This window comes from Lithobates pipiens, unplaced genomic scaffold (assembly GCF_037356315.1).
Source record: "Lithobates pipiens isolate NorthernLeopardFrog02 unplaced genomic scaffold, aLitPip1_a1.2 Scaffold_16, whole genome shotgun sequence".
Lineage (NCBI taxonomy): Eukaryota > Metazoa > Chordata > Amphibia > Anura > Ranidae > Lithobates > Lithobates pipiens.
Window position 1 is genome coordinate 460,093,575 of NW_027507748.1, and position 14,187 is coordinate 460,107,761.

At 40.2% G+C, this 14,187-nt stretch overlaps 1 protein-coding gene across 1 annotated transcript in view; it reads right to left on the reverse strand.

Annotated features, from left to right (window-relative positions):
* Nucleotides 1-14,187, reverse strand: part of ARHGEF7 (Rho guanine nucleotide exchange factor 7) — a 217,660-nt gene that overhangs the window by 11,328 nt on the left and 192,145 nt on the right. Inside the window, 1 exon segment of the mRNA XM_077482884.1 lies at nt 6,085-6,184. Coding sequence (XP_077339010.1) covers nt 6,085-6,184 — 100 coding nt within the window.

The following is a 14,187-nucleotide window of genomic DNA, read 5'->3' on the forward strand; positions in this document are numbered from 1 at the left end:
CTGGTATTGGCAGGAATCCAATTCGAGTCCCAGCACCAGTGTCAACCCGGCCAGTGATGCTTGTCGCTTATCGGGAAAGGAAAAGAAACATTTTTCCTTTCCCGATGCGAGCCAGCTCGGCGCTGGCTCCCGCGACGGAGCTCGCAGGGTGTCAATCTCGCCGCTAGAAGCAGCGAGATTGACACAATGTCGGCGGCACCTACTGTAGGTGGCATTTTTATTCTCCCCTAATCCTCTGTCTGAACAGTGCTGACTGGACCTGTGTTGATCACATGCACTCTCCCAAGAAAAAAAAAAAAAGCTCTACCAATACAAACCAAACTGAGCATGTGCAGCCTGACTCTTAATGCTCTGTTTTACCAATAGATGGGTTGGAGTCAGTTAAAGAAAGAGGAGGATCAGAGAGACAGGATCACAGTCTTTTTACGCAATGCAGAGGATTAACCTCTTAGGTTCCACAGTGAGTATAACAAGCTTGCTTTACCGCATATACAGACTGATTTTATGGTTGTGGGTTTAGTAACACTTTAACCACTTGCCGCCCACCCACAGTGCAATGGCGGCGGTGCGACTCTCGTTCTGGGTGGATGTCACATGACGGCCTCCCTGGCGGCTTGCAGCGCGATTCTCGCCTAACACTGACAGAGTGTGAGGAGAGGAGAACCGATCAGTGGCACCTCCTCACAGAGATCATCAGTGCACTGATTACAATTAAGTGCCCACCAGTGCCAGCAATCAGTGCCCACAAGTGCCAGAAATCAGTGACCATAAGTGTCAGCAATCAGTGGCCATTAGTGATGCCAGTCAGTGCTATCCATCAATGCCACTCAATGCCTATCTGTACTGCCTATCTGTGCCCACCAGTGCCACCCATCAGTGCTGCCTATCGGTGCTCATCATTGCCACCTATCAGTGGCCATAAGTGCAGCATATTCGTGCCTCCTCATCAGTGCCACCTTATCAGTACAGCCTATCAGCGCCCATCAGTGAAGGAGAAAAATTACTTAATTACAAAATTTACTGACATTAGCTTCACATGCCCACAAGCAATAAGGAACATGCCAGGGATAAAAAAAAAAAAAACAACAAATCTAATGATCTAAATCGGCAATCGAGGAGACGTAGATCGCTAAACAGTGAGTCATATAAACAATAGTACTGAACAAAATGTATTCGTCCAAAAAAATGTTTTACATAGTTGGAACTCCGCTTTAAATACAATTTTCTTAATTGTACATTACAGGACATGGGAAGTAGTATTCTTGAACCAATGAGATGCCTTAAAGCGATATTAAAACCTTGTTTTTTTTTAAATATAACAAACATATTATACTTACCTGCTCTGTGCAGTGGTTTTGCACACAGCGGCCTTGATGCTCCACTCCTCGGGCCCCATGTCGGTGCTCCTAGCTCCTCCATCCTGCCAAATGCCTCCAGAGCAAGCAGCTTGCTCTGGGGGCACTCAAGCAGGTGTGCTCCCATCCCATTGCTCTGTGTGTCTATGCTCTGGCCCCCCCTTCATCTCCTGATTGGCTTTTGGCAGGAGCCATTGGCTCCCGCTGCTGTCAATCACAGCTAAGGAGCCAATCAGTAGGGCGAGAGCCACGAGATAGACATAAGATGCATGAAGGTAAAACTTGTGCCTTTACAGCCAGCAGAATTGCATTATAATGTAAGCAAGTGTCGGAGTTTAACGTTGTCAGGGTAAGAGGGCTGGACACCCATTTGTGCCATAATTTGTCAAAGAGACAGGGCTTTTTTTCAAAGTTCAAACATGAACATGAGTTCAAACATGAGCTTGTATAAGGGTAGACATTACCCTTATTTATGTTGTCATTTATTAACTGGAGCAAAGTGGTTAAAGTAGGGCAAGTTGATCTTTTCCATGACAGAAGGATAGTCTTCTTAGCAAAGGAGTATAATATTTGTAGTAGACATTTAACATGCAAAGGAACAGTCAAGTTCTTTACAACCACTTTAAAAGCAGTCCAACTCAGGGGAGGGCAACAACAAAAGGTCAACAGGTCCACAAAGAACAAACCAATAGGTTAATGAGGGCAGCTCAAAGAAGTCTATAGCACCACCTGAAGAACCCTATGACCAAAGCCAGCATGAACATCTAGAAAAGCTTAACAAAAATAAGAATTGAAGACCATGTGGCAGCCCTGCAATTTATGAAACAGACATCTGAAGCTGAAATGTCAAGAAGCACTAATTTATCTGGGGGAACCTTGCCACTGAGATCATAAACTATATTGATGAGTTGCTGAATCCGCACAGTGACAGTGGAACAAGACACAGGACGGTCCCCCCACGTGGGACAGTCAGGTAGCACAAAGAGAGAGTCAGACTGTCGAAAAGGATTCACTTCTCTCAGAGCAGGGAGATGTTCATTCTCTTAAGTATACAAGCAGAAAAAGGTATATTGAGCAGTCATACCAAGTTGTCCTAACCAGCTTTGCTATGTCAGTTTCCAATTCTTCTAAAGGTGGCAGGAAAATGGACAGATCAGGTGAAAACAGGGGGGGGGGGGGGAGCCTAAAATAAGAAAAACAATGCAGCCACCACATGTAATGAATTGTAACCACTTCAGCTCCGGAAGACTTCATGACCAGACCATTTCTTTTGCTATTCAGCACTTCTCTGCTTTAACTGGCGATGGCGTAGTCATGCAGCACTGTACCCAAACAAAATGTATATCTTTTTTCCCACAAATGAAGCTTGCTTTTGGTGGTTTTTATTTTTATTATATAAATGAAAAAAAATTTTTTTTCTTTGATATACATTTTTTTAAATGCTTCATAAATTTAGGCCAAAATGTATTCTGCTACATGTCTTTGGTGAAAAAATAAATAAATAAATCCCAATAGGTGTATATTGATTGGTCTGCTTGAAAGTTATAGCGTCTACAAATGATGGAATATATACACTGGAATTTTGTTTATATACTAGTAATAGCAGTAATCAGTGACTTATAATAGGACTGTGACAGTGTGGCCGGTAATCTGACACTACGTGAACTGACCAACACGGACATCACCAGTGACACTAATACAGCGATCCGTGCTAAGTAGATCAGCAAATTCCAGCCATAAATCATGACAGCACAGCCAGGTTGGGCAGGCAAGCGTGGCCCCTACCCAGAAATACAAATCGCGTAGTTACATTACTCTGCACAGCCAAGCCTCCCTGTAGAAGGGGACGGTCGGCAAGTGGTTAACCACTTGCTTACTGGGCACTTAAACCCCCCTCCTGCCAAGACCAATTTTTAGCTTTCAGCGCTGATGCACTTTGAATGACAATTGCGCGGCCATACAACACTGTAGCCAAATGAAATTTTTATTATTATTTTCCCACAAATAGAGCTTTCTTTTGGTGGTATTTAATTACAGCTGGGAGTTTTATTTTTTGCTAAACAAACAAAAAAAGATGCAAAAAAAAAAAAAAATCATGTTTCATAGTTTGTTATAAAATTTTGCAAACAGGTCATTTTTCTCCTTCATTGAAATGCGCTGATGAGGCCGCACTGATGGGCACTGATAGGCTGCACTGGTGGGCACTGATAGGCACGGTTAAGGTGGCACCGATAGGCACAGATAAGGCAGCACTGATGGGCACAGATAAGGCGGCACTGATGGGCAAAGATGGGCACAGATAAGATGGCACGGATGGGTGGCACGGATAGGTACCACTGATAGATGGGACTGATGGGCACTGATAGGTGGCACTGCTGGGCACTGGTAGATGACACTGATGGGCACAGATATGTGGCATATGAGGTGCAGCACTGTTGAGGCAGATTGTGGGCACTGATAGGTGGCACTGTGGGCACTGATGGGTGGCACTATGGGCACTAAGGGGTGGTACTGATGGGTGGCACATTTACTATATATATATATAGTAAATATATATAGCTGTCAGCGCGAGGAGGAAAATAGCCAATTACCGGCTCTGTTGTGATCACATGATCAGCTGTCATTGGCTGACAGCTGATCACGTGGTAAGGGGTCGGGATCGACCCCTTGTTTCGATCCGTGATCAGGCGAGTCTCATAGACTCGCTGATCACAGAGCATGCCGCGCGCGCGCCTCCGGGACAACGTCAATAGACGTAGTCCCGGAAAAGGAGGTCCGCTCTGTAGCCGTCATTCGGCTATAGCGCGGACCCCTAGTGGTTAAGCTCCATTATATTACATTTTTGGTGTTGGATTTTTACTGCTTTAAGGAAGGACAAATGACACCTTTTCTGCTAAACCTATGGTATTTAAGCAAATGAAAAAAGTTATCTCACACTGAACTGGAACTAGGTGAAAAATTGTTGTACACATTGCTGGTTGTGCTATCTTTTGTTGCAATGATTGCAACTACACCCTTCGAATATTTCAATAGCAGGATTTCACATACAATATAATATTATCCCAAAAGACTTTCATGATGACACCATGCCATCTCTATTAAGTTCAGATCTAGACTTAAAATTTTTCCATTCTGAGGTAAAAATGCTTTAGTGCTATAGATCAATTTGTTGCTACATAAGCAATCTACAGTGCAGGTGACCAAAAGCGCTGTTAGTCTTTTGATCAGAAAAGGTTAGCTCCAGTTTGAGCCCTTGCAACTATATTGGCTTTAGGTCTGGACTTTGACTAGGTTTGTCCTGGATTCTTTTCAACCAATCTGATATGAACTTTGACAACTAATGTGCAAAGCCAAGCATTTGCAAAGAATACAAATGCCCATCATCACCCTCTAGGGAAGCCAAATAAGGTCCATCTTCACAGGCACTGCTTTAATATAGCACCCGGTGCTGAACTGTGTTACATTTGTTATGTTATGGGATAATTGGTAAGTAAAGGCTTATCCCAATTTTTTAATTGTAAGCTCTCACAAACAGGGTCTTGAATTTGTAAACCACTGTGTTAACTCTTGGCTCAACATAAATCCTGTTTAATTAGTAGTTGTGCTTTGAAAAGATTTTTTTGCAATGCCAGACTTGGGCCTGGGAACCGTAGAAATTGACTATGGCCCTCAACCTATATAGCACCCTGCAGCTAACTATATGAGTGCCTGAAACAACATTATAGCTCGTTCCCACAGCGCGGGGTCCAGGACCGGTTCCCAAGGTTTTCTGTGATTACCCTGATCTGGATGCACTTCTATTGTGGTAGAAGGCAGTGAAGAGGTTGATGTGAAGAGCAAAAAAAATGATTGAGTTCTCACACAGTGGGGTAGGGTTACAGAGGTACACACAAGTTGTTCAAAAGTTTTGCCAGTGTCCAATCACCTGAAGGTTGTAGCGTATAACCCAGGGTCTATGAATATCCAGCCTGTGTACTGTACTACATGAATAGGAAAAAAAATGGGGCTGTGTATGAAGCCAATTAGAACAATAGACAACACATTAAAAGCAATGTCCAAGGACACCTCAAAATTGATGAAGCCCTTTAAAAAAAAATAATGCAAGTAAAAACTGAAAAAAAAAAGTGATGATCAAGTGATGATCATCAATCAAAATCTCCAAAACAAACCGTCCCATAAAACGGGTAAATATGAAAATCAATACATTATAAAATACCCAATGTTACCCAGTCAGAACATGTCCTCTCCCCAAAAACTTGCAAATCACAACCAATATGGTTACTTCTGGGGACACAAACTTTTAGCAAACATCAATTGAAAAAAAAAAAGACTGCTGTTTAAAAACCAATACATTGATTCAGTATGCAGCAAAGAGGCACATTTTTCATCATTGTATTAAGTCACTCTATATTATTTGATGTCAAATGTCCAATTGCTCAGGGCTATAGCCGTTATCTACAAGAATACAAGAAAACATACTAGGGAATAATCAGAGGAGCCAGTGCAAGCGCAAATTTTCTGTTATATGGAGCTCTTAAAAGTAACTTTTTAAGAAGACTTGTGTATCTAGAAAGGGGAAATGTGCCTGTTTCTAGCAACTAAGTAGTCACCCCAGGCCTATGGCTCAAATCAGATGCATTGCTTGCAAGGACAAGCCCATACTCAATTAGCAAAGGTATAGGAAAGCAATGTGAAAACAATCATAGTTTATAACACAATTGTAACTCACTTTTCTTCTATAACAGTCTGGCCATTACTTCTGGTTTCCTCTACAATTATTTTCTCCTCTTCTGGAAGTAAAACCTGGGGAGCGGATTCTTTGCGTGAACCTGACAGCAGGAAGATCGAGAATAAAAGGTAAACATTGTATCCCAGAAAGTAAAAGAAAAAAAAAACGAAAAAAAAAACACTTTATTATGCTTTATGAGATGCATTCATCTTCCATGTGAAAAAGCCTCTAATATTAGAAATACATGAAGACACGAGATGATAAAAAAAAAAATATATATATATATATACACATCCATATAAAAAAAACATGGTGCCTGTATTACCTTATGAAGTCAGTGGACAACTGCAACTTGTGAATAGTTTCCAAAATACTAAGCATAAGTTAAAAAAATGAATTTTGCAAAAAACGGGGGGAAAAATTTGTGCCATTTTAATTCCATGATTTTTAAAATGTATCTTTTGTAGCACCAAGGAATTCAATGACGAATGTTACAAATGTAGTTACAACACTCAAACATTTTACAGTAAAGACTTACCTAAAACAGGCAATTGAAAGGAAACACAAAATGTAAAACAGAAAAACAACATTGTTACAATTTGCAAGCTTGTGAAGCTGGGTCTGGTTGCATAGACGCACACATTTAATTAACATGAAGGAGGAAGTGTCAGACACATATGATGGTGAGGCTGTAGCATGCAGGATAACCTCTTCAGCGCTGAAGAGACTATAATGTTATTTTAGGGTACCCCTAAAAACATAGCCAAGCACATTAGAAAGGAACTTTCAGCACAGCAACATATATATATTTTTTCCTCTAAAACGGATTTCATTAAGTTTTTGTCGACAAGACCAACACATCTTTGATTTACAGTTTGCTACATTTGGCTAATCTTGGTTCGGTTTTGCATTTTCTGCAATCAGTAGAGCACTGTAGTGATTATTAAAATAACAGAATAAAAAAGAAGTAGTAAGTAACAGCAGTAAAACTTTAGAGTGGAACACCAGACCTTCTTTTCTCCGATAGGATCGGGAAAGGGTTAGGCTCTCTCAAATGTTTATTGGAGTCTTTCTTTGCAGTGACTTTCCTTCACCTTCTCTCCCAGAAACCACAGTAAATGAGAGAAAGTTTCTAAATTGTTATGAGAACAGTTGGGCACATTTAAGGAGTTTCCCCACTTCCTGTTCTGGTGCAGACACACAGAACCTCTGTCATTTTTAAGTGATTTCTAACTTGTCCATGTTAGCAAAGACGTTTTAAAAGCTGGATACAAACTATACAATTTCCTGTAGATGTTTTCATTCAGATTTACCAAAACCATATAATATGGAGGTCAAACCTTAAGTGTTTCAATTTGTATGCAATCAGGCAGGCCCTTGCACTACATGGTTTTGGTAAATCTAAAGGAAATCAGACAAAAAAAAAGTTGTATAGTGTGTATGGCACCTTACATTAATCATGCAATTATTATAAAAATTACTCTAAAAAGAGTCCCCCAGTAAGCTCTCATACTCAGCTGCTAGTAAACATTTAGTCCATGATGTCTAGAGACACCCCACCCCATTTACAAGCCTGACAGTCTTACCCAGCAACCAGCTAAACTCAAAATGTCTGCATATCACAGTAATCAGTGTAATATACTTACAAGGGACAGGCTGAGTCAGAATGGATTGTACTTATTGAATAAAAGAAAGCTATTTTCTAATACGTTTATTCATGTAAAGTTTTCAGAGCAACGACTCCTTTAGTCAAGCTCTTCTAATAGTATCATTATAAGTTATACCTAATTGTTCTCATATATTTCATTAGACAGTCAACCAGTTAGATATTGGTGTATAATGATCTAGAAAAAGCAAACCACTAAAAGAATATTCAATTCAATTACACAATGGTTATTTCATGCAGCCTAAAACATCTCCATCAGTCTGGAGTTAACATTAGACATAAAGGTAGAGTTTTATCTCCAATTATGGTGGCCATAAGGTCAGTGCAGGTTTTTAAAGAAATCTGTAAAAAAAATACCCTAGAGATTGAAAGCCAATACCCTTTTGCTGTTGTGGTATGCAATGTTGAAATTCTTGTGTATATTTTATCCTGGTAGCGACATGGTTTGCTTTTGATTTACAGGTGCTTGAAGTCACTTTGAAGTCATGTCCCATACTGGGCAAATTTTGTGCTCCATATGTACATGAAAGATCAGGGTTATGGTATAATAAAGAGCATTGTGGTATATTTTTTAACACTAACTATGAAGCGATCAGTGTAAATGAACAAGGCATGGATGTTATAGAACAAATCCTTTTGTAATAAAAGTAAAAAAATAAATAAATAAAAGTGTTGCTTTCCAAGTAAATTTTTGAGAATAAAAACTGAACCTCACAGTTTAATAACTTTAGCTTATGAAAGGTAAATAAAACTGCATAGAGCAGAGATTACTTTTATGCAAACCTCATACCAAACTGATCAGTACAATTTCAACTTTTCCGGTAGAAGTTAAACTTTGGTTGTGATTGCTGTGCTTTCCCCTTTTCTGCCCCCCCCCCCTTTTCTTTTTCTTTCTTCGTTCTTTCCCTCCCCCCCTTTTTTTTCTTGCTGTATCCACTGCCTCCCCCCCCCCCCCCGTTTTCTTGTTTATATCGATGTGCCTTATTTGATGTTAATGGCGACATAAATAATGTAGTTGCCTGTTTACATGTATGTTATTTTACACTATCTGGCATACAATAAAAATATATTCAACCCTAAACTTTGGTTGTGAATGTGAAAGTGTTTTTTTTTTCCCAACCACCTTCCAAGTCCCTATTGGTCACATTAAAGCTAGATGTTTTGACATACAGTTTTCAGTAACGTTAACATCAGCTTATGTTTTTATCATTGTGTCCTGTCTGACGTACCTAGGGCTTGGACTGGTTTACTTTACAGACAACATCTAAGGCCAAGGCATACACATATAAGCCTTTAAATCACCTCCAGGCCTTTACATTAATAATGTATTATGACAAAATTTGCAGGACAAACTAATGAGGTAACCATCAATTCTTCAACCACTAATCTATTATTTTTTATACCAAAATTCTAAAGTGAATATAAGCAATTTCCCATCTTGTTAACAGGTCTTTATAAAGCCATCTTTCGCACTGAAGTAAGTGATACCTGGATGTCTATTATTACAAACTAAGGGCGTCTTGATGACAAAAATGTTTAAAAACCAATGGTTTAGTTCATACATTAGTAATCATATACTCCTATTACTTTCTTCCACTAGCTTAATTTAAAGCTGAACTCCAAGTATGGATTTTATTGCACTGTTACACGGGTCCAATTTGGATCCATGTAAGAAAGTATATACCGTACTTGTGAAACACTGTGGAAGCAGAGAGTTACTGTAGTAGTTGCCGCAACCAAAGTGGTTACAATTTTCCAGGTCCTGTGAGAAATGGATGCCCTGCTGACCACAGGGGTTGCCCACTAAGTGTGGATGCCATTCACAGAACCCCTTGCATTTTTCTCAAATGCAAGCTTTCTCTCATTGGACGAGCTGGAGATTGTGATGTCTCCATTCTGCCTCTCCACCTCATATAATCAAAGAATGCCTTCAATTCATTCTGGAAAGCCATTCTGCAAATGACGCCCATGCCAAGCGAGCAACCAATGTGGTTACTATGCAACAAGGTAGCTGCTCAGCACAGGGCCCAAGACCGCGGCAACTACTACAGTAATTCTCCACTTCTATGGAGGTCCCACAGGTAAAACGTATGCATACTTACATTGGTCCAAGCTGGACCAATGTAAGTATGCAATACAATTTATACCTTAAGTTCAACTTTAAATATACAGTAGTAGTACAGTACACCCAATTAGAACATTTTTAGCAAGAGATACTGAACAATGATTTTTGTGTTCACAGTAATGGTAATGTGCACTGGTACTAAATATAGTGCCAATGCACATTTCTAGAAAATAAAAATCTGTATTTCTTTCAAGGTGGTCAGAAATATGGGATCTCTTAAGCCAACACCACCCAAACACACTTGAACTCCAGGAATTCCCTTTTTGGCAAGCTTACATTGGTCCAGTTTGGCTTGATGCAAGTTCTGCTTTGAGGTGGTAGCAAACATTTATTTTTTGCAGCTAACCAACATCACTGTACTCGCAGCAGATCTGTAATATAGGCTTATCAGAAAGGGTATTCCCTCTAGGTGGTCACACACCTCTGCACTGTTCTGTTCTCCTATACACATGCACATTTTGAAGGTGGAACATTCTTCATCAGCAGGGATGAAAAATGTCCCCCCTTCGAAACTTGTATAGGTTATAGGAAAACAGAGCAGTGTAACAGGGTCTGAATTGGCTTCCCTTGGTTACTGCAATAGGTGACCCAGCCTCCAGTGGACTGACCTAGAGGGAATACCTGTTCTGATAAGCCTGTATTATAGATCTGCTTGTGAGTACAATGATGTTTGCATACTGTACAACAAACATGTGTGATATTATTCAAGGAAAAGTGCTTGTGTTGGTTTACTTTATAGTATTAACAGAATATGTGGAGAAGAAGGGATTAACGTTGCTCATCGCAGGAGAGCACTGAAAGGAGTATAGTGTTTGTAGAGATCCATTGCTGACATTGAGGCTTGGAGGAAAGGAGGAATGAAAAGACTTCAGACTTTGTGAGTAATGTAAAGCAGCAATAGACTAAGCCTCCCTAGGTATGTGAAGTGACGGACATTGTTTTCTGCATCCAGTGGATAACTTATGAGTGACGGTGCAATATTTGCTGAGATCACAAAAAGATACATTTTTACACAAGTTTGCTCCTCATAAGAGCATATAGGATCATTGAACTGGATTTGGAGATCAGTCAATGTGTGGTGCTTTATGTTTTATACATATTATATATATTTTTTTAGCATATGTATTTTGATTTATTGTCAGATTGGGTCACTGGTCAATTGAGGGATTGTATGGTTTGAGTTATGAAACTATTAGCCTGAGCCTCCACTGAGGGAGAGAGAGAGGGCTGATTGTAGTAATATTGAGACATATAGTTCATGCAGGGTGAGGAGTGCAATTAGCAGCCCTCCTAATGGTAAGGCATTTCTTTAATCTTGAAGAAATAAAACAGATCTTTTGTAGATGTAGTCTGCCTCAAATCCTTCTGTCTCTCCATGTAATCCTAGACAGGCTTGATGATCTTGAGATCAGGGCTCTGTGGGGGTCAAGCCATCACTTCCATGACTCCCCTCCTTGTTTATGTGTCATGCTGCAGATTAAATTTGTGGCCAAATGCCTCCCTGATTTTATAGCGTGATAGAGAAGTATCTACCTGTATCTCTCAGCACTGAGGACACCATTGATCCTGACCAAATCTCTGACTCCATATGCAGAAATGCAGCCCCAAACTTGCAAGGAACCTCCACCGTTCTTCACTGTTGCCTGAAGACATTCATTATTGTAGCGCTCTCCAGCCCTTTGGTGAACAAACTGCTTCCAGCTACAGTCAAATATTTCAGATTTGGACTCATTAGTTCAAAGCACCTGCTGCCATTTTCCTGCACCCCAGTTCCTATTTTTCATGCATAGTTGAGTCGCTTAGCCTTGTTTCCATGTCACAGGTATGGCTTTTTGGCCACAATTCTTTCATGAAAACCACTACCTGGCCAGACTTCTTAGAACAGTAGATGGGTGTATCTAGGTCCCAGGTCTTCCAGTTCTGTGCTGTTGGCACTGCTGGACATCTTCAAGTCGAAAGAAAATAAGCATCAAGTGTCTTTGTGCTTCTTTAAAAGAGCTTGGACAGCACATCTTGAAATCCCAGTCTGCTTTGAAATATTTGAATGAGAGAGCCCTTCCTTGCTGATGCAGCATAACAACTTTGTAAGACACAAGATATTACAGTGCTCAGTGTTGTCACAGTGCAAGACCTGTGACATGAAACGGTCTTCCACAACCTCACATTAGTCGCAGTTTGGCTGTTCTTCACCCAATTTTAGGCTTCTTACACAGCAGGTTGTGTTTCAGTTAATGGCTGCATTTCAGCCTACATATGAAATTGAGGATCAATGGCACCTGCTTGGTATAATTGGTTAATCATACACCTGACTCTAATCCTACAAAATCCCTGACTTTGTGCAAGTGTTCAGGTGTAAGAATTTATGCTGGTTTGAAACCAAGGGTAATCACACCAAGTATTGATTTGCTTTAGATTTTTCTGTTCACTCACTTTGCATTTTGTAAATTGATAAAAAAAAATCCAAAAAAAAAAAAAAAAAACGATTGAAATATATATTTTTGGAAGCTTTACAGTATTTCTTCACGCCCGCCTAAAACTTTTACACAGCACTGTACATAAAACCTTTATCACAAAAAGAAAAAACTGCTGCAACTGCTTATAAAATATTAGCTGGAGTTTGGCTTAAATTTGTTAATGTATTTGAATCTGCCGATACATTTAACACTGAAGTGTTCCTTCATCCAGAGTGGAAGCACTCCAAAACACGAGGTGTGCTACTGGCCAGATCACCAGGTGAAAACCTGAGGGAAAGAGGCCTAAACAAGAAAACGAATGCAGCAACCAAATCTAAATGATTGATTGGTACGCTGCACTCTATAATTATTTTTTTTGGATTGGGGTTTAAGACTGCTTAACCACTTACCACCCGGCCTATAGCAGATTGACGGCCGGGTGGAGATTACATTATCCTGACTGTGTGTCATATGACATTCAGCAGGATAACATGCCAGCATGCGCCCACCACAGTGCCAATCAGTGCCCATTACAGTGCCCAACAGTAACACCTGTCTTTATCTCATCAGTGCTCATCACAGCCACCAGTCAGTGCCCATCAGCGCCACCTATCATTGGCTGCATATCAGTGCCACCTATTGGTGCCCATCAGTGCTGCAATATATATATATATACACACACACACACACACACACACTATATTGTCAAACGTATTGGGATGCCTGCCTTTGCACGCACATTAACTTTAATGGCATCCCAGTCTTAGTCTGTAGGGTTCAATATTGAGTTGGCTCATCCTTTGCAGCTATAACAGCTTCAACTGTTCTAGGAAGGCTGTTCACAAGGTTTAGGAGTGTGTCTATGGGAATGTTTGACCAAGCGTATTTGTGAGGTCAGGCACTGATGTTGGATGAGAAGCCCTGACTTGCAGTTTCCACTAACCAATCCCAAAGGTGTTCTATCGGGTTGAGATCAGGACTCTGTGGAGGCCAGTCAAGTTCCTCCACCCCAAAGTCGCTCTTCCTTGTCTTTTTGAACCTTGCTTTGTGCACAGATCCAAATCATTTGGTGGAGGGGGGATTATGGTGTGGGGTTGTTTTTCAGGGGTTGGGCTTGGTCAGCATACCAAGACGTTTTGGACAATTTAATGCTCCCAACTTTGTGGGAACAGTTTGGGGATGGCACCTTCCTGTTCTAACATGACTGCACACCAGCGCACACTTTCTTTAAACAGTGATACAGGAAAAAGACCATGATATTTTTGCAGGACAATGCTCCATAGCATGCATCAAAGTATTCCACTGTGGCCTTACAGATGAAAAAATGACATGGCCCCCTTCCTCACCCGACCTAAACCTTATTGAGAACTTGTGGGCCCTTCTTAAATGGGAGATTTATGGTGAAAGAAAACAATAAACCTCCCTAAACAGGTCTATAAGGCTGTGGTTGCTGCTGCACAAAAAGCTGATAATCAACAGATCAATAAACTGACATACTCCATGAATGGTAGGCTTATGACGGTTATTGAAAAGAAGGATGGCTATAATGGTCACCGATTTTTTTTTTTTTAGAAATGTTTATTTGTAAATTGAGTTGTTTTATTATTCTCACTTTAACAGATGTAAACAAGTGAGATGGTAAAATTTTAATTTTTCATTTAGTTGCATAATAATTATGCACACTAATCGTTGCCCAATAATTGTGCACACAGATATTCTCCTAAGAAAGCCAAAAACTCACTTTTACTTTCTTAAATTCTCATGTTTGAGGTTTATTAACATTTTGGATTGATCAATTGCACTGTAGTTGTTCAATAATGAAATTAATCCTCAAAAATACAACTTGACTAATTGTGCAC